Below are 19,428 nucleotides of genomic sequence, written 5' to 3'. Positions count from 1 at the left end.
TCGATCTTAATCGATTGGCGCTCATTTGGGATTCAACATCGGTGCTTTGTCTTGTTTGTTTTTCTTTGTTTTCATATATCCATCAAAACCCCCTTGTATAATATCTATAGCGCATTCAACATTCGCCCTGGAGGCCACTTCATTGTTTTTACTCTTCACAATCTTTAAAGACAGAGAAGAGAAGGAAGAGAAAGAGACGCTTAGTCGAGCCATAAGAAGGCTAAGATGAGGGTTGTGAAATCCAGTGCCGTCAACTGTATCGGAAGAGCGATCTGGTGGATCCTTTTCTTTGGAGTGGCGGATAGCCGCTAAGAGTATTGCCGCCGATATACTACGATGGCAGCGACCATAATGATTACGCTGAATCATATTCGATGGGAGCTGCTGGACGAAGCTGTATTGCGATCGAAGACCTCGGCGGCTATGGCTCAGCTGAGAGGGTTGATGGTGTCACGTGAGGAGCGGCAGGGGTGGCAAAATCGCAGGGTAAAGTGCTTTAAGATTCAAGAGGTACGATTTAGAAGGTAAAGGTGGATGGGGAGAAGGGTGCATCGCCTACTAACGTTCTCTCATTGCAATGTCTGGTGTCAGCGATGATCGCATCCAGCAATTTATGGCTTTGGCCAATTGTTCCTTTGGCGTTGCCCAGCGGTATTTGGAGGAGTTCGGAGATCTTGGCGAAGCTCTGAATGCGTACTATGCAGCACAATCAGGTTCTCCTGCAGAGAACCCGGCAAGTCAGAGTCCCGTGCCGGAAAGAACGCCGGTTAGCGGGACATCTTCTACAGTTTCGGGTCAATCCGGGAATGCGGCTAGCGCTGGCAGTGGTAGTAGGCCAAAATTCATGAGCTTCTCGGACATGGTTCGTGGACAGGCGGCTGAAGACGATGAGGACGACCAGAATAGAAACACTTTTGCTGGTGGCGAGACATCAGGTCTGGAAGTGACAGATCCCAATGACTCGAACTCTCTGATTAGAGACCTTTTTGAGAAGGCCAGAAGGGGAGCACAGCAGCAGGCAGAAGGATCATCAGAAGAGGGGCCTGTTCATCATTTCACGGGCAGAGGCTATAAACTGGGTTCCAGCGTCGATTCGCCCAATCAAGTGGTGGAAGATCTAAAGGAAGAAGAATTACCATCCAGGCCACAAAAAGTCACCAGGGAGATAACGTTCTGGAAAGAGGGATTTCAGGTCGGGGATGGCCCGCTTTACCGCTATGATGATCCTGCAAACAGCTTTTATCTAAACGAGTTGAACCAAGGAAGGGCGCCATTGAAGCTTTTGGATGTGCAATTCGGACAGGAAGTGGATGTGAACGTTTACAAGAAAATGGAAGAGTCGTTCAGACCTCCAAAAAGGAAGTTGGGAGGGTTTCAAGGTCAGGGACAAAGACTGGGTTCTCCAATTCCTGGCGAGTCTGAGACTTCGAGCGTAGAACCAGCGTCCCCTAGAGATGGTATTGAACAGAAGAGTGCTGTCGACGATGCCGAAAGGCAGCCGACCCCAAGAGGTGATTCCTCAGTTCAAATAAGGTACGCCAGTGGCAAAAGAGAGGTCTTCCGCTGTAATGCCACAGATACAGTTCAGCACTTATACGATCACGTCAAGGAAAACACACAGGATAAGGCAAGAAAATTCACGCTGAACTATGCTTTTCCAGTCAAGCCACTCGAGAACTTCGACGCAACTCTAAAAGAGGCTGATCTCATCAACACGGTCGTTTTGCAAAGGTGGCTGTAGAGAGTTCTAGGTCGACGTATTCTACATAGGGCTCCGCGCTTTTGTTTCCTTCTTGCAAAGATATATAATTTGCAACTAATACAACTTCAACTCACCAGTTATCTGATCTAGAACAGCCTTTGGAGCCGGCCCCACTCCCAAGACCGTTGCGCTCCCAGCTGCTATCTGTGTCCTGCCTGCATCATGTATTACACATGCATTAACTCCAAGCGAAATGGCCTTTGCATAGAGCTCATCCATAGTCTCTTTATCGGGACATTTAAGAGTTATCTTTGCTTGTCCGCGTCTCAGCCATCTTTGGACCATCTGAGGATTATATGACTCGCGGTTCGGATCGCAAGCAATCATACGAAAACAGGAAAGTGCTGCGTGGCAGCATTGGGCAGCTATCTTGCCCTTTTGCATCCCAAGATCCTGGCGAATCACTAGAGCCATCCTTACTTCTCCAGGCACATCGTTCAGCGAAAGTGAATTGATTTCGAACTCGTCATCTTCCTCTTCTTCATAACCTTCATCATCATCGTAGTCATTATTCTCATTTTCAGATCCATTGCTATCTGACTCAGCCTTTTGCTTGCATTGCCTCAGTATCTGCTGCACTTGTCCAGTTCTTGAAGCAGATGGAAGGATTTGGCCTAAATAATAGCCAGTGACTAGAGAAGCAGCTGCAATAACGAAAAATACCGGGAAATTCGAATTTGATTGATTCATCGTTGGGGCGATGCCAGTCTAATGACTTCTGTCGGGAAGTAAGGTACAGCGTAGATCAAAGTTAGATTTAAGTGAAAAATTGCTTAACATAGCGCCTTTCAGATCATCAAAAGTCGAGGAAAAAGAGTTAAGTAGGATCATAATTGCATTCTATAGATTTGTGTTTATATTTGGCAGATTTTATGCTATTAGGCAGTCTCTAATTGACGGTTTCGTATATATACGCTAAGTTTTCATGGAAGTTCAAGCGCTTCCAACACGACCGGCCCAAATTTCCTCAGCTTGCACAATTGTTGTGTTGTTTGCCATCATCTTGTTCATAGTTTCAATGTACTCGTCATACTCATCAGAATCGTAAACAATCCCACCACCTGCTTGCAAATAGGCGACGCCATCTTTATATACCATTGTCCTGAGAGCAATACATGTGTCCATTGTTTTGCCATCGTAAGACCAGTGGCCCACAGCGCCTGCATAGACACCACGTCTTTCGCCCTCAAGCTCAGCGATGAGTTCCATTGCTTTAACCTTTGGAGCTCCGCTAACAGTACCTGCTGGGAAAATGGATCTCAAGGCGTCAAATCTGGTCTTATCCTTTCTCAGAGTACCACTTACTTGAGAAACCAAATGTTGCACATGCGAGAATTTCTCCACTGTCAGCAGTTTATCGACACTGGTTGTTTTTGGATCACAGACTCTGTTAACGTCATTTCTAGCCAAGTCAACCAACATGATGTGCTCAGCGCGATCCTTTATTGAGCCCTTCAGTTGCTCGGCGAGCACGTCGTCTTCATCCGCCGTGGAACCCCTGCCGATGGTGCCAGCAATTGGGTGAGTGACGACCTTATTCTTGTTGTCGGATTTGCACAACAATTCAGGCGAAGCTCCAATGATCTGGAACTCCAAGCAATCGATGTAGAAGAGGTACGGAGAAGGATTGACTGTTCTAAGACGCCTGTAGATGTTGAAGGGATGCAAAGAGGTCGGTCTGGCCACTCTCTGGGATGGCACAGCCTGTATGATATCACCCTCCTTGATGTGGGCCTTGAGCGTCCTTACATGGTTTTCATAGCCTTCCTGACCAATATTAGACTTGAAGTCCTGCTCTAGCTTGATCGGTGGCTGATGGGGATACGGAATTGGTGATTCAAGATCCGTCAGCCTCTTGACAATGTCCCTGATGACATCGGCTGCCGCTTGGTATCCTTCCTCCAGCGACGTTTCCTTAGTGTTGATGTTGTGGATAATCTGGAATCTCTGGAAAACATGATCGAACGCCACTATCGTGTCGCACAACATCAAGTAGGCCTCTGGCACTTTCAGCACATCCTTCAACGGCCTCGCAGTCTTTGGCTCGAAGTACCGCACACAATCGTACGAGATATAGCCAATGGCACCGCCATTCAGTTTGGGCAAACCCGGCACGTTCTCTGCAACCTTGTAATTTGACATCTCTTCCTCCAGCACGACCAACGGATCGACTTCCACACCCTCAGTGGGCCCCGTTTTAATGACTTTACGTGGAGAAACACCAATAAACGAGTATCTATCCAGTTCAGTGGTAGATTTGGCACTCTCCAGCAGAAACGACGGAGACCTTTCCGGATTATTCAACTGAGCTAATCTCAGATATGCCACATGCGGAGTCAAATCCACCCCAGTAAGGAAAGCATAAACGGGATACATGTTCACACTCGCATCATTTTGGCTTTGCAACTGGCGCAAGCTTTCCACATCCGGCTGCACCTTAAAGGAAACCATTTTCGCTCCAAAAAAAAACTATTAACAGTTTATAAGCGAGCTACGACTGTAACAACCGTTGAGCAGCCAGCAAGACCTCTTTTGTAGCTCACAATTGGTCTAAATTGTAGGTCCAAACTGACTCATCGATGGCCAAAATTTTTTGGTTCCTGAAAAAAAATTCGTATCAGACGATAATAATTCGAGCTTTTCAGTTCAACAAGATAAGGGGGATTAGCTGGGACTATAAGCTTCAGTGGCGATTCTGAGGATTGAATAAAGGCTGTCAAATCGATACTGAAGGGTCCTAGAAGGGTTAATTACGGGTCAATTAGTTGATTTTGGTGTTTGTTGTTTAGTTGCTGGAAAAGAGCGGTTTTCCTTTGTTCCTCTTCCTATTGTTTTCTGTTTCATTCTTTGAAGAATGGGTCAAATACTGTCGAATCCGGTTATCGACAAGGAGCACCACTCTGGTGAGGACCGTTTGACCGCCTTTGGGCTATGCGCGATGCAGGGTTGGCGTATGTCGATGGAAGACGCACATGTGGTTCAACCAAACGTGTTGAATGCGTCGGATAAAGACCATATTGCGTTATATAGTATATTTGATGGTCATGGCGGTGCCAGTGTGGCGCAATACTGTGGTGAGAAAATTCCGTCTATTTTGCAGAGACAGAAATCTTTCAAAAGTGGGAATCTGAGCCAGGCTTTGATCGATACGTATCTGCAGACAGATGAAGATCTTCTGAAGGATCCTGTATTGCGAAACGATTACAGCGGATGCACAGCCACTTCGATTTTGGTGTCTAAGCTGCAGAAGAAATTGGTCTGTGGTAACTCTGGCGACAGTAGAACTGTTATATCGGTGAAGGGCAGGGCTAAGGCGCTTTCGTACGATCACAAGCCTACTTTGGCAAGCGAGAGATCGCGAATTATCGCTGCAAAGGGTTTTGTCGAAATGGGTCGTGTGAATGGTAACTTGGCACTGTCTCGTGCGATTGGTGATTTTGAGTTCAAGTCCAACTCGGAGTTGGCGCCCCACGAGCAGATAGTTACTGCGGTCCCGGACATTATAGAGCATGAATTGAACTACGATGATGATGAGTTCGTCGTGTTGGCTTGCGATGGTATATGGGATTGTTTATCGTCTCAGGATTGTGTTGATTTGGTTCACTACGGTATTTCCAAGGGCGACATGACGCTGAACGACATCTCCTCGAGAATTATTGACGTTTGCTGCTCCCCAACAACAGAAGGTACTGGTATTGGTTGTGATAATATGAGTATCTCGGTTGTGGCTTTGCTGAAGGATGGCGAGACAGTGGGACAATGGTTTGAACGTATAAGAGCCAAGAACTACAACATCGAAGTCTCCTTTGAGAAGAGAAGAAGACAAGTGTTCACCTACTACCACTTTCCGAAGGATGATGCCAGTATTTTTGAAGTGACAACGAAACATCCGCAGGATCGCTTTTCGCAGGAGAACTCTGCTCAAAACCTGAGAAGCGCCGGGGGAAGTGGAAACAACAACGATCATGATAACATGGAAATTGACGATACTGACACAGATTCTGATGCAGTTACGAGCAATATAAACAGACGCGGCCCCCAGCAGGCCGGTAGTAGCGCTAACGGCCCAGTGGACCTTTTCTCCCTGGAGGCTCTACTGGGGGCAGGCGGTATACAGATAAGTCAAGGGCCGAATAACGTCTCCTATATTCACGGATCGGCCTTGACTGACATGCTAGCCTCATTGAGCAACGCAGCAGCTGGTGAGATGGTCCCTGAAGAGGATGAGGACAAAGATCCGCAAGATTCCGCCAAGAACGACAAAAAGATCGAAGAAATTTGAAATACTGCTTGACGTCTACTCTCAATGGTCCGCAACATCGTACACTACTTTCACTTTTGCAATGCGACGTATAATATAATTAATATTAATAAAGCGATAAAAATGAGGTTTAATGGTGCATTCAGCCAGAGGTGCTTACACCACCGTATACCCGACAGCTGTTATCCCAAACGGTTTCCACTAAATGTTTTAAAGGTATATTCTTGACGTTTGCAACTACTATAGCCACTTGCTCCATTGTGCAGGGTTCATTTCTGCCCTTGACCATAGTTTTCAATCTATCATCTTGGGACACTTTTGAGAGCTTATCTCTCTTTACCGACCTATAGGGAGGTTCGTACCCGGTCAAGAACCGAAATGAACTATGTGTTCTTCTAATATCACACCACGGTGCGTCAGTCTCCAACAATAGCCTTTCGATGGGCACTGCTTCTGCACAATCGATGTTTTCTTCAGATTTGAGCGAACAACCGTTCATGCCGATGTAGCTATGCGGCGACAGCGCCAGTATCTTCTCAAGATCACCCACAGAGCCAGTGAATGAATGGGTGACAAACATCCTTTCCGGGTCAAACTTGTAGAACACAGGTCTCTCCACGCCTGCTATCGAGGCTAGCCCAAATCTGTCCTCCTCATCCTGGAATCCATCAATGAACTTCTTCATTATCGCGACAAAATCATCGCAACAGTTCCTCATGTGCAGGAAGAGCGGCATCTTCGGATTACTGATAAGACAGCTCAATTTCAGCTGCTCTTCGAAAAAGATCCTCTGCATCTCCTTCCCGGAGTAGTAAAATCTGTCATAGTCGAGGCCGATTTCACCGACAGCGCCGAACCTCGCATCCTTTGACGCAAGTCGCTCCTCTATCAGATCATACAATTCCCTCAGTTTCAAATGGCTCTGCTGTGGATTCTCCCACACTTTCCGCCCTAACGCCTGGTTCAATGCTTCGTCATGAGACGGATTATCGATAGTGGCGTCCTGGTTGGCAAATTCGTTCACGCAGCACGGATGAACCCCAACGGTATACTTCAATTGAGTGCCACTTCCGCTCAGCTCGTCGCTGTGAGCCAGCTCCACCGCATCCCGCGACTCTACGAGAGACGAGCCTGTCAACAACGCACACTTGACCCCACGCTCGCTCGCTCGAGCCAACACCTCCTTCACATCGGACTCGTGGTACTGTTTCCCATTGTACACCCCGCGGTACATGGGGTCTGTCAGGTTCAAACCAATGTCATAGTAAGAACACATCCTGCGTACCCCGTACCTTTTCTCGCAAATTACTTCGCCTGCCACACCAGCAGCTCTTTGACATATCACTCCGGCTCTGGCGCACCATCGCACCATCTCTATCGTTACCCGACTACCGCTCGCTGCAGACCATCTAAACCCGCCACCTAGCAACTGATTGAACGCTCTGGGGCTGCCAGTTCTCCAGAATCCATCGCCTATCTCATCACCTTCCAGCTCATCGCCTGGTAATTTTCACCAGAATTAGACGATTTTTTCAAATCGCTTAGAAACCGCCGGACAACGACCAAAAATTTTTCAAAATTATTCACCGACGCACAAAAAGCTGGTCGATGAACCACCTCATCGCATCTCATTATGGTGACAATATAATACAAGAGCTAGCTGGAGGTGGTATTGAGTAGCTGGGTTGGGTTCACTTCGGCTAGATCGCAATAAACAGTAAGTTGAAGTTGAATTGAACAGCTTTGCCAGGGAAAAAGAAGGAGAAATTTTGATGCCCAGCGAGATTATAGATCAGCTTTGGATAATATAGAGTTAAAATTGGTGAGATGACGTTGGCTAAATCGACTGCTGGGTCTTCGGTGTCGTCGCATCTGTCGATCCTAGGGACACATCCACACCCGCACTTGCACCCGCATCATCTGAAAAGCAGCAGCTCGTCGGCGAGCGTCTCTGTGACCGCGGTGGAGACCACATCTACTATGGGAAACGCATCGTCGGGCGAGAAGAGCTCGTCGGTGTCGGAAAATAAGACCAAGAACCCGTCTTCGTGGGATCCGCAAGACGACATCCTGTTGCGCCATCTGAAGGAGGTGAAAAAGCTGGGGTGGAAGGATATATCGCAGTACTTCGCCAACAGGACTCCGAATGCGTGTCAGTTTAGGTGGAGAAGGTTGAAATCTGGTAATTTAAAGTCGAACAAGACCGCGAATGTCGACGTTACGGACTTCCCGGGGAGCGGGAATGCGGCGGCGGAGGACGAAAAGAAGAGCAGAGGCGGGTCGCCAGCCATGGCTATTCCGGTCTCTGTGCCGCCGAAGTTGCAACCTGGCGTTGCTTCCGCGCCAAACTCCGTTGCTGCAACGCCATCGTTGCCATGCTTGAGGTCTACGTTCTCGTTGACTTCGTCTAACGCACAGAATAATTACCCGTCGATCAACAGTACTAATGGAGCAGGCTCCAATTTCTTCAAAGCAAGGTCCAATTCGCATTCTTTTTCGTTAGGTCATTATAGCACTGCGAATCACAGCACCGGCGGCCTCGTCAGCGGGGCCAAGATTCCAGCGGAGGAGGAAAATGTCGGTTTCATACCCAAGATTATAGTGAAATCAAGAAGGAACTCGTTTGCACAACCGTTAGCAGCCGCCACGAATAGCACCACCTCTCATCTAACCGCGGCGCTGAACACCACATTGAATACCACGAAAACGAGAAAAAACTCCTTTGCAGCTCGGTCGAGAAGATCTTCTTTCAACGTCTCCAGCAACACGCCTTCCCGAAGAGGCTCCATGATCACTGCTCCAACTTCGTTGACCGGTATGTTTGGCATGTCAACTGCGTCTTCAACGCCAAAGGGCCCTAGAAGAGATTCTACCGTGAAAAGTCGGACCCGCCGGTCAGCGTCGTCTTCTTCTACCTCATCAGCTGCTAGCTTCATGGATCTTCCGCCAGGCGCCGTTCAGCACATGCCCAGAGCTCATACAAGGATTCATCCAAAATTGCAACAACAAAAGCTACATCAATTACATCCGCACCAGCCGTTTGCTCAAAATATTGCTATGCCTGAATCGCTAAGCTGGTCTACAGAAGAAGATCAATTGCTGAATGAAAGTGGCTCTAGGAATTTGTCTATGATGGAACTATCTATACTTCTGCCAAACAGGACGGATAAAGAAATTCAATGGAGATTGGACACGCTCTCATTGACAAACTCTCCTGCAGCATCTAATGAAGCTTCTGAGTCACCTTTGCATTCCCCAAGAAAATCTATCACACCAGAGGACACCGCTATCGACGAGGATACCTGTGATGAAGCGGAACACAATCATCATGATGGTTATGATGAAGGTGTGGATCCATTGCACCAGTCAATACCTCTTCCGTCGATGTCGAAGGAGAATACTCCTGCTTCAATAATATCTTCAACTACAACGAATGACGATGCACCCACATCTGCCGATAACCGCCTGCGTATCGAGGGTATCAACGAAAATAAGAATGATTTCAGGAGCTATCACGCTCAGAAACCTAGAACTCAGCATCCTCACACTTCAACTACAACACCACTTCCGGGGATCAGCTCCATCCTGAATGGGACACTCTAACCTATTACAAACTATAGCTTACATTCAAAGTCTTGAGAAACGAGTATGTAGATGTAAACTCTTGGATACTTAGGATTTTAGAGTTACAACTAGATTTCAACTAGCTTGGCCGTGTACAAGCCACTCGGTCGAGCACACGGTGGCCGCGTCCTGTCATGGCTTGTCCTGCTCCGCCAGAACTACGAGGTTGGTCATTTTTAACCGTGAAAGCCCGTCAATATTATAACTGTTTTCACTATTAATTACTACCGTCAATATTGTTACAAAAGATTACCGTCGGACCTTCACTAACCCGTTCATATGCTCCATGTACGTTGGCGATCGTTTATGGTTTTATGCTCACTGCAAAAGTCTCAACTCCGCCGTGCGCAAGTTCTTATTTAGGGCGCCCCATGCTGTATCCCATGTGCCTTTGGGAGCTCCTCAGATTCGTGGTTTGCTCGTTTGGATATGCAGAGGAGGTTTCTCTTAGCTATGGTTTGCCAAGCTCCCACCTCCATCGGCCTAGGATCTGCAAGATCATCCTGTAAAAAATTTGTGAGCATCGATATACTTTTGTTGAAGAAGTCTTCTGAAGCAGGATGACTGGCCGCTATCCTTGTGGCACCACTAGCAGTTTCTAACATGGTTCCGACAGCATTCACGCCGCAGGAAGGTCCAAAAATCATAGGTTTCCAGACTAATTTCGAGGAGTCCAAAGTCTGATAACCTCGTGTCTCCCAACTCTTAGATATCTGTTCAATTCGATCCCATGAATCAACTTTGATGATATAACGCGGTGATGGCGGAGTTCCCTCTTTTTGTTGGAGCACTTTCAGTAGTTCCAAGCCAAGTACAACATCAGTGGGACTCATACCAGTGAGATTGGAAATGTCTTCAAGACTAATCTGGAGACAAAGGTTTGGATCACTCGGCTGTAATTTCTTCAGCTCCATTAGCGCCTGAGCGCATTTAACCTTCCAGTAACTTCTATATGATAGGAGGCCCATGTCAGATAGTGGCTTTTCTGGGGTGCCCCATTTGAACTCCCTTCTTGACAACAAATAAGAGAAATCCATTAGAAATTGGCCATAGCCTTTTCTTTGGTAAATGGGAAGTGTCAAAATGCAACTCAAGTTGTAATCCGTCGAGTTCAGTTTCTCCTTCGAGAAATACCCTACAAGATGAAAATGAGGTGCTTGATCGAGATGATCTTCTCTTTCTGTCAAAACGTAGAAGATAAACGGCTCGACATCGTAGTACAGGGTCTTTGAGTTAAGGAATAATTTTGCCAACAAACAAAGGTTTTGGCAATAAATAACATTCTCACGGCCATCAATTTCCCATACTGAAAGCTTGCCATCTCGATACACTTCGTTACCTGGCGGTCGGAAAACCCTGCACTTGAGCTGATGCCTGTAAAAGACATATCTGGAGCTCATGTACTTAAGACAAAACTCGCAAATATAAAGAATCTTGTTTCTGTTGTATTCTTCCGGATATGGGGTCGTGTACCAGGTCTCTATTTCATAACCCCTTATATATATAGACTCGATGCCTGATGCTCTGGTGGTCTTTTTGGGCTGAGTCTTGGCCTGCTGAACAAAATCCGCTCGTCTTCTAACCTTGCTTCGCGCGGGTTGGTCCTCGTCATCATTGTCCACTGCGTCACGAACGGTGAGCGACACGTTCGAGTTATAGTAAGCAGCAGTTGACGATTGGACCAAAAGCTGCTGGAACAACTCACGGTCCTCTATGGTTGGTGCCGTTCTCAATGTAGAATAATCACTCTTGTTTGCGATAGCGTACCGATATGGAACGGCGCAATCATTATCAATCATATAAGCCAGGTCCTCCGGCTCATGGACGTCAAAATCTTCACCGTGACCGTATTGCAGATTTTTGCTTCCATCCAGTGGCTCGATTGATGCACTCAAAAGCCTTCGGAAATTAAGCAACTTCACCGGGTCATATCGTATCTTGACTTTTGAAAAATCGAACGGCAACGGTGTTTCGTCAGTTTCGTATTGGTCTGCCATGAATTGCACATGAGGATTCAATCGATTAGCTGCCTCAATATCCTGCGGAGGACCCAGTTCTTCAGCTGGTCGCTGATTTTTCGAGTTTTCCACTTCTTGTCGCCTAGGGACGAATCTTGGAGCTTTGTAAACGTACCTGACATCTCGATGACTTCTGGTAGAGCGTGTTCCGTTCGGGTCTTCTAACGCTTTCCTGGCATATTCTGAGTGGATATTATCGGATATTTCCAAATTTTTCAGTAGTTTGTTATTGACACGACCGTTTGCGAATCCATTGATCAAACCGAGTGATCCATCTTGGCTCACTTGACTCCCCCTGCTTTGAGAATCTCGAACTTTTTCCATACTAAACCCAAGAGTATCGAAGCTTCATTCGGGTTATAAAAGATAATGCTTTCAACGATTTCAAATCCAGCTTTCACAGAGAGCAACGATCAGTCTTCAATACAGCTTCTGATCTTTTATCCCAGCTTCCTGGTCGCAGTCTGTGTCTCGAATGTTGGTTCCTTTGTTCAGTTAACTGTTTAGCGTTGTTCGCTTGAAGACATTGCTAGCGCAACTCTAAACAGAAAAATGAGATAATAGAGCCAACCTGTCCTGTTCTGAGCCTGAATCATCGGGATGGTTGTCATAGTCAAGTTGCTTAACCAGAGGCTTCAAGGCTACAATTATTGGGCTGGCACTATCTTGCTGTTTGAACTTTATGACATTTCTCGACAAAGCAGAACAAGTCTACAAGAGTAGTCAGACGCTGAAAGTGTTGGTTTTTAAGGCCAGACTTATTCTATTCTGCTTTGAATAAGCTCCTAGCGAACTTTTATCGTAGTTCAAAGCTGGTATTTTCGACTGATTGTAGTAGGCGCATTAAAAATTAAAACCATATACTCTTATATAGTAGCTGAGGATACATATCCAGCGAGGTCTTCAATCCCCCAAACGTAACGTCATTCATAAAATACAATGGAGAAGCCAACACAGTGGAGTGCTTATTTTTCACTGAATATAATATCATCTTCATCAAAATAGGTGAGCGTAAAAATAGTGACATCTCTGGGCATCAAAAGTGCATCACTGGGATGCTGAAAGTCGTAAATTGGTCAACTGCGGAATAAGAAAAACAACAAAAATTCTATCAGGTCTGAAGGGCACTAGGAAATTCTCAAGTGAAGAAAATATTAGCTCTTTCTACCAGAGCGCTTTTCTAGCATTCAAATTATTATTAAGAGCTCCACTTGCATTAGCTTGAAGGTCTAATCCACTTAATGAACGACTGAGTCCCTCCTCTAAGCCATTGCCAAAACCTGCATGACCTAAGGACGTGTAAACCACCTCTTGACCATTCACTGAAGATGGAAGGTCCTCATGGAAGGACTGGATTGAGAAATTAGAGTGGAGAGACCCATTGGTGTGTTGTGGCAACAATTGCACATTAGTCTGCTGTTGCTGCGATTGCTGCTCTGGAATTTGCAAAGAAGTGGTGGCATTCGAGTAAAAGGATGGAGGAACTCGGTGTTGTGCTGTATTTGGTTGAACATTGTTATTTGGAGGTGATATGTTCGAGTTCCTTAACAATGGATTGACGCTGTTCAACTGTGAGTTATTCGTCAAGTATCCAGATGGTATCCTGGAGGAGGGTGTCAAAGAAGCCTGCTGTCTCATAAAAGACTGCTGCTGTGATTGTTGCGACTCAGCGTTATGCAAGGCAGTAGGTTGCATTAACTGCGAGGGAGAGGACACCAATTGTGTTCCTTGTGACTGTGGTTGAGCTATCGGTTGTGGCGGTATTGGAGGTTGTCCTGGTAACTTAGACGTCGCGGCAGAACAGTTTTGAGAACTGGTCGGATTATGATTATTAGGGTTTGGAGATGCCACAGCGTTTGGATTCGCTGTCGCAGCCACAGATGCTGCTGCATGGGCTTGTAACAAACTGGTATATGAATGTGACCTATTCATCGAACCGCCGGTCGAATTTGGTTGCAAAGAACTTAGCATTGAACCTTGACCTTGTTGCTGCAAATGGGATTGTAACGTCGCCTGGTCCAGGAGCTTTCTTCTGATTAAAATGAAGCTGGGGTCATAAACCTCGACCAGACCTAGAAAGGAGCACAAGACGTTAATGATTCGCTTATGAGTTGCTGATAAACCCAAAGGATATGCTAGCTCATAATAGAATCTCTCCCTGTCCTTAAAAAGCAATAATTGTGAATAGATCTCCAAAGTATCTGGATCGTTAAAATCAAGCTGTTGTGGCGGTAGTGGTGATCCGGCTGACGATGGTAACGGAGCAAAAAGTCTCTCACCGCTCAGGGCGTTAGGTGCAGCTGCCAATCGGGTAGACTGTTGTGATTGCTGTACCGATCCTGTTTGATGTTGTGAGACATTCTGCTGCGTAAAATAAGGGGCCTTTACAGGAAAATCCTGATTTTGAAGCAGGTTGGAGTGGTTCATCATACCATTCTTGCTGTTATTAGCGCTTGCATTACCAGACTCGTTTAAGAAAGTCGCAAATAGTTGACTGTTGGAAGAGCTAGTCATGTTAGCAGTTGTGGATACCTTCCCCAGCGAATGCAACGACAGATTTGACAACGACTTGTGTTGTTCTTCTAATTGGCCACGCTTTTCCCTCTTCTCCCGTTCAATGCGTTCTCTCTCAGCTTGCGGTAACATCTTCTTGTACTCAACCCTAATCTTTCTTCCACCAATTTCTCTACCGTTCAAAGAATTCAAAACCTGCGTCGTTTCAGTCGTGTTAGTGAAGTTAGCAAAGGCCAATCCTCTGAATACACCATTGTCAAAATGATAGTTGAACGCATAAGGCAGAGGTAAATCTAATTTGGCAATAACATCCAGCAATTGCTCCTTCTTGATAGCAAACGGAATATTTTTAATAACAATCGCTGTGGGGATGACATCTTCTTCATTTGATGAGGCTTCATCCGTTCCAAATGAAGGTTGTTGCTCAGAATTGTCATTCGATCCGGTCTGCGCAGTTTTTCCCTCTCCAGATCTTCCCAACGCATCCACTTCACGGCCGGAGAGCACATTATCTATGTCTCCCATCCTTTTCAGATTACTACGAGGTTCAATTTGATAAAGCTGCTGGTCAAAATGCAATGACCTTTGTTTTCACACCAATATAAACACAAAATACGCGGGAAGAAAACACAAAAAAGAGCTTCCAATCCACTAACACTCAAAAAATCTCTCCTATGAGGCCAGTCCGATCAATTAGTTAACTTAATAAGACCGATTTGCCATCACCGGGGCCTTAATCTTGTCTATAAAGGGGCACTTCAGTTCTAGTTTGATGTGGCAATAATTAGAATATTTTGGTTCAAAAAATTTGAAATCTCGAACATTCATTACCCGGCCCCTATGTATCACTTTGAACGTGAACCCCGGGTAACGAAATTTTCACTGAAACTCTTCACAAATGTTTAAGTATTTACATGGCAGTTGCTACTGGCCAGGTCGAGTCGGAGGGTTCAGAATCGGGCATTTAGAGCCACTATTGCAGCTGGTACGTTAGCCTGCTGTTGAGATAGCTCAATTTGTGTTCCAACAAGTTTTCGTTCCTTTCTGATGTCTGTAACTCCCCCAGGCGGTCAACGTACGCTGCAAAAGAGAAGACAAGCCCAAAATGCTAAAGATAAGCAGTTGAAGCAGACCCCTGCTTCCACAAGACAGGCGGGCCACGGTGGCTCTTCGAGTTCCATCCTTAAGATATACACTGATGAAGCAAACGGCTTGAGGGTTGATCCTTTGGTGGTACTATTCTTGGCGGTTGCTTTTATCTTCTCCGTGGTTGCTCTGCATGTCATCGCTAAGGTCACTGGAAAGCTGTTCTAAGGTGGCAATGGCCTTTTCTGTTGTATGTACAAGATGTAAGCGTGTATATTGTCTTCCCTCATCATCGAACAGGATCTTAGATTTCAAAGGTCTTCGAAAAGAAGTGTTATGACTCTTGAAAGATGTTCTATCGGAACGATGTGTTTTTCCGGCTTGGAATCGCCCTCGATGACTTGCCATTGTAGGGCGTTTCGGAGTTCCTTATGCGCTTCCCTCCAACTAGGGGTATCATCGTTAAACCAGTTCTTACCTCTCACCTCGATCTCGACGTTAGGCCAATTTTTTGGACCCGCGATGATACATAACGGGATACCAATGGCATGTGAGTAGCTAATTCGGGCGCCAAGTCCTACTTTCTCGCTGAATTTGTCCATAACTTCACTGCCCATGGTCTCCTGTATTTCTTGTTTAATCCGCTGCTTGATTTCGTTGTTTCCTGGAGCCACGCAGATCGATGCTTGGTAGGGTGCTACCCTGGAAGGCCATCTGAACCCGTGCTTGTCCCTAGTGATTTCGCCAATGGCACCAAGCAGTCTACTTACTCCGATGCCGTAACATCCCATTTCAATCGCAGAGCTCTTATTTTCTCGATCAGTAAATTGTGCCTCCAGGGCCTGACTGTATTTGGTCCCAAGATGGAAAGTATGGCCAACTTCAATAGTCTTATTAGCCTTAAGAAGTCCCTCACTGCATAGACCACAGATCTCGCCTTCGCGGGCCTCCACTATGGAAACGTCGTCGATCTGTCCGAAATTGCTCTTTAGATATTGTCGCAGCGGGAAATCAGGGAAGTTAGATCTCGAATTCAAACGACAATCCATAATTCTAAGGATTCGAGAAAAAATTAAGTCTTCATTAGACTCCCGGAATATTTTCAACACTTCGTCTTCTCTCTTGTCTCTCATTGAGCCGTCTACATCGTGCCCAGCGGCCTCTATTGCGAGGTTCCAGTTCAATGAGCGATCCTTTGGATAATAAAAGCATATAAGAGTGTCGCGCGCCTTGTTCAAAGCATATTTCACGTTAACTTCCCCCATATGTGTATTGCCTTCCTGAGGGAACGATTCGCATTTTTCAATATTGGAGGACGTCCCACAGTGGTCGCACGTCAGTAGCGTATCTTCTCCAGATGAATGTATGTAATGATATTCTTTGCTCAAGTCACCGCCAATATCTCCGCTGTCAGCCCAGGCGCTAACGAATGGTATTCCCAGATCTGTGAAGATCATTTCATAAACAGCATTCATTTGAGCAAACATCTTTAGCGCATCTTCCTTGTTACCCGTAAACGAATAAGCGTCTTTCATGAGAAATTCACGGCCTCTTAACAGACCTCCCCTAGGTCTCAGCTCATCACGGTACTTCTTTGTAATTTGATATACCAATAACGGCATATCTTTGTAAGTTGAGATATAATTTTTCATAAGATTGGTAATATCTTCCTCACAGGTCGGAGTTAGACAGAATTCAGCTTTCCTAGCGTCCCTTAGTTTGAATAGTTCAGTGTTGGACCAACGACCCGTGGTCTCCCATAAATTCTTCGGAGACATGGTGCTCAACTGAACCTCCATGGCGTCTGCTGCCCCGTTCATTCGATTTCGAACTATATTTTCGATCTTGTTCAATGAACGAAGTCCAATTGGTAGCCAATTCACCAGCCCACTCTGGGTCTGCCTTAGGAATCCCAGGTGCTGTAGCAATTCATGGCTAGGTAATGTTTCAATAATGTCTCTAGATATCTTCCTAGGTTGGAATGCATGGTAAAATCGACATGGGACACATCGTTTCAGCATCTTTCGCACATATTTTCGCTCATCGAAAGTTCATCTACATATCAAATTGAATAGATATTGTTACTGTTAACGCGAGTTAATCAACAAGAAAATGTCGACTATAATGTAACACATTCTATATGTATAAACTCTATGTCCAGTTAATCTAGTACTTCAAGAATTTTTGATAGACCATATTGTCTGACTCGTCTTGGTATCTGTAACCCAAATCTTCCAAAAACTTTTGGAATGTCAAGTTCTCTCTAGGAGGAACAGAGATACCCACTAAAACTTTACCAATATCGGCTCCGTGGTTTCTGTAATGGAACATAGTTAAGTTCCACGAATCAGTAAGGCCGCTCAAGAATTTAGTCAGCGCACCTGGTCTTTCTGGGAACTCGAAAGAGATAACTCTCTCATTAGGCACCTTAGAGGCACCGCCGACCAAATATCTGCCATGACATTTAGCCATCTCGTTATCTGAGATATCAACAGCTTCAAATCCAAGGGCATGAATTTGCTGCATGACTTGTTTGATCTCTTTTTCACGGTCAACGACACTGAATGAAGTGTAAATGTAGGCTTTAGGAACTTCGCTAGTGGATTCATGGCGGTGCTCATTGTAACGGTACGAAAACTCTGTTACCGCTCTAGGATGGATAACCTTTTGCAGTTTCTTAAATGAACCAGGGATATCTGGAATAGTGACGAGCATAAAGACTTCCTTGCCCTCACCAAGCACAGCACGTTCAGAAACGAATCTGAGTCTATCAAAGTTCATATTAGCGCCGGAGAGGATGGGGATATAAGTATGCTTAGAGTGATCAATCTCGGGGTGCAACTGCGTAACGTATTTTTTTAAACCTGCCACCGCCAAAGCGCCCGATGGTTCTACTATACCTCTAGTATCTTCGAAAACGTCTTTAACTGCAGCGCAGATTTCATCCGTACCGACCAATACAACCTCATCCACAACGTCTTGACAAATTCTAAAGCTTTCTTCACCGACCAGACGAACAGAAGTACCGTCTGCAAATGTTCCAACCGATGGCAGGTTGACTCTACTGCCTTTCTTCAAAGAATCATGCAGGGCTGCAGCATCGTAAGTCTCAACTCCAATGATTTTGATATGCGGAGCAATTCTCTTCAAATATGCACCAATACCAGCGATCAAACCAGCACCACCAGTCGGAACGAAAACGGCACCAATCTTTGAAGAATTGCGTACCTGTCTCAAGATTTCCATAGCAACAGTGCCTTGGCCAGCGATCACGTATGGGTGGTTGAATGGCGGGATATTTGTCAAGCCACGTTCCTCTGCCAATCTTGCACATTCTAACTTGGCTTCATCAAAATCGTTACCATAAAGAACCACTTGTGACCCCAACCTGGACACATTCTGATATTTGATCGAAGGTGTAGATACTGGCATCACAATAGTCGCAGGTATGTTTAAATGTTTGGCTGCAAATGCAACACCTTGGGCGTGATTACCTGCTGAGCACGCAATAACACCCTGGTTCTTCTGCGTATCATCCAGCTTGGCCAGCATATTGTAGGCCCCACGGAGTTTAAAGGAGAAGACCGGTAGAAGATCTTCTCTCTTTAACTGCACATTGGTGTTTAAACGTGAGGAAAGCCCTACAGCTTTTGTTATGGGAGTCTCGTCAATGACATCATAAACGGACGAGCGTAGGATTAAACGGACGTAATCTGGAGTATTATCTGGTTGTAACTCGTCTAATTTGAGGTCCGAATGCAATTTAACCAAAGTAGGCGAGGTCTGCTGTTGATGAAATTTGGCACGAAGTTGCAACAGTAAAGGCTTCCTGAACTGACTCCTGGTCAAAGCTCCCACTTGAGTGAATTGCATCTTCGAAATGTCCTTGACACTATCCTCCTAGCGTGGCCTCTTTGAGTCGATCTGGTAGATAATTTCCATGACTCAGTTGTATTTTTTTCAGATAGCGCTTTCCGGTGCTCTAACGACTAGTTAGTGGTGAAGCAAGTACAGCCATCAGACTGAAGAGCTGTGAAGGGAACCCTGTCAACGAGGATTTGATGTTTCGTTAATGGATTGTGACTCCTGAACCTCTTTACTCAGAACGAAATTCCAGGTCGCCAAACTGACGAGTGACAGACGTAGTTGGAGGTGAAAGACCG

At 45.7% G+C, this 19,428-nt stretch overlaps 11 protein-coding genes across 11 annotated transcripts; 4 read left to right on the top strand and 7 right to left on the bottom strand.

The window, feature by feature from the left end:
• Positions 1–577: 577 nt before the first annotated feature.
• SHP1 (protein phosphatase regulator SHP1) lies at positions 578–1,741 on the top strand (the record flags this gene model as incomplete). The annotated part of the gene is made up of 1 exon (XM_037282468.1): positions 578–1,741. One exon carries the CDS (start codon positions 578–580, stop codon positions 1,739–1,741), a length of 1,164 nt encoding a protein of 387 aa, XP_037138363.1.
• A 75-nt stretch (positions 1,742–1,816) lies between these two features.
• Positions 1,817–2,452, bottom strand: PTH2 (aminoacyl-tRNA hydrolase; the record flags this gene model as incomplete). The annotated part of the gene is made up of 1 exon (XM_037282467.1): positions 1,817–2,452. The coding sequence occupies one exon, from the start codon at positions 2,450–2,452 to the stop codon at positions 1,817–1,819; it is 636 nt and encodes a 211-aa protein (XP_037138362.1).
• Positions 2,453–2,695: 243 nt separating this feature from the next.
• Positions 2,696–4,213, bottom strand: TRP2 (anthranilate synthase TRP2; the record flags this gene model as incomplete). The annotated part of the gene is made up of 1 exon (XM_037282466.1): positions 2,696–4,213. One exon carries the CDS (start codon positions 4,211–4,213, stop codon positions 2,696–2,698), a length of 1,518 nt encoding a protein of 505 aa, XP_037138361.1.
• Positions 4,214–4,616: 403 nt separating this feature from the next.
• On the top strand, positions 4,617–6,044 carry HG536_0B05500 (PP2C family serine/threonine-protein phosphatase; the record flags this gene model as incomplete). Its single annotated transcript, XM_037282465.1, has 1 exon — positions 4,617–6,044. The coding sequence occupies one exon, from the start codon at positions 4,617–4,619 to the stop codon at positions 6,042–6,044; it is 1,428 nt and encodes a 475-aa protein (XP_037138360.1).
• A 121-nt stretch (positions 6,045–6,165) lies between these two features.
• On the bottom strand, positions 6,166–7,395 carry HG536_0B05490 (3'-5'-exodeoxyribonuclease; the record flags this gene model as incomplete). Its single annotated transcript, XM_037282464.1, has 1 exon — positions 6,166–7,395. The coding sequence occupies one exon, from the start codon at positions 7,393–7,395 to the stop codon at positions 6,166–6,168; it is 1,230 nt and encodes a 409-aa protein (XP_037138359.1).
• A 455-nt stretch (positions 7,396–7,850) lies between these two features.
• Positions 7,851–9,626, top strand: HG536_0B05480 (SANT/Myb-like DNA-binding domain-containing protein; the record flags this gene model as incomplete). The annotated part of the gene is made up of 1 exon (XM_037282463.1): positions 7,851–9,626. One exon carries the CDS (start codon positions 7,851–7,853, stop codon positions 9,624–9,626), a length of 1,776 nt encoding a protein of 591 aa, XP_037138358.1.
• A 380-nt stretch (positions 9,627–10,006) lies between these two features.
• On the bottom strand, positions 10,007–11,989 carry SAS3 (histone acetyltransferase; the record flags this gene model as incomplete). Its single annotated transcript, XM_037282462.1, has 1 exon — positions 10,007–11,989. The coding sequence occupies one exon, from the start codon at positions 11,987–11,989 to the stop codon at positions 10,007–10,009; it is 1,983 nt and encodes a 660-aa protein (XP_037138357.1).
• An 840-nt stretch (positions 11,990–12,829) lies between these two features.
• PIN4 (Pin4p) lies at positions 12,830–14,704 on the bottom strand (the record flags this gene model as incomplete). The annotated part of the gene is made up of 1 exon (XM_037282461.1): positions 12,830–14,704. The coding sequence occupies one exon, from the start codon at positions 14,702–14,704 to the stop codon at positions 12,830–12,832; it is 1,875 nt and encodes a 624-aa protein (XP_037138356.1).
• A 522-nt stretch (positions 14,705–15,226) lies between these two features.
• On the top strand, positions 15,227–15,493 carry SBH1 (Arf family guanine nucleotide exchange factor SBH1; the record flags this gene model as incomplete). Its single annotated transcript, XM_037282460.1, has 1 exon — positions 15,227–15,493. One exon carries the CDS (start codon positions 15,227–15,229, stop codon positions 15,491–15,493), a length of 267 nt encoding a protein of 88 aa, XP_037138355.1.
• An 83-nt stretch (positions 15,494–15,576) lies between these two features.
• AIM10 (putative proline--tRNA ligase AIM10) lies at positions 15,577–17,286 on the bottom strand (the record flags this gene model as incomplete). Its single annotated transcript, XM_037282459.1, has 1 exon — positions 15,577–17,286. The coding sequence occupies one exon, from the start codon at positions 17,284–17,286 to the stop codon at positions 15,577–15,579; it is 1,710 nt and encodes a 569-aa protein (XP_037138354.1).
• Positions 17,287–17,431: 145 nt separating this feature from the next.
• ILV1 (threonine ammonia-lyase ILV1) lies at positions 17,432–19,138 on the bottom strand (the record flags this gene model as incomplete). The annotated part of the gene is made up of 1 exon (XM_037282458.1): positions 17,432–19,138. One exon carries the CDS (start codon positions 19,136–19,138, stop codon positions 17,432–17,434), a length of 1,707 nt encoding a protein of 568 aa, XP_037138353.1.
• Between the last annotated feature and the right edge of the window lie 290 nt (positions 19,139–19,428).

Source organism: Torulaspora globosa, chromosome 2, assembly GCF_014133895.1.
Source record: "Torulaspora globosa chromosome 2, complete sequence".
NCBI lineage: Eukaryota > Fungi > Ascomycota > Saccharomycetes > Saccharomycetales > Saccharomycetaceae > Torulaspora > Torulaspora globosa.
Note: the sequence above shows the minus strand (reverse complement) of the source record. Positions and strands in the feature narration are given on the sequence as shown.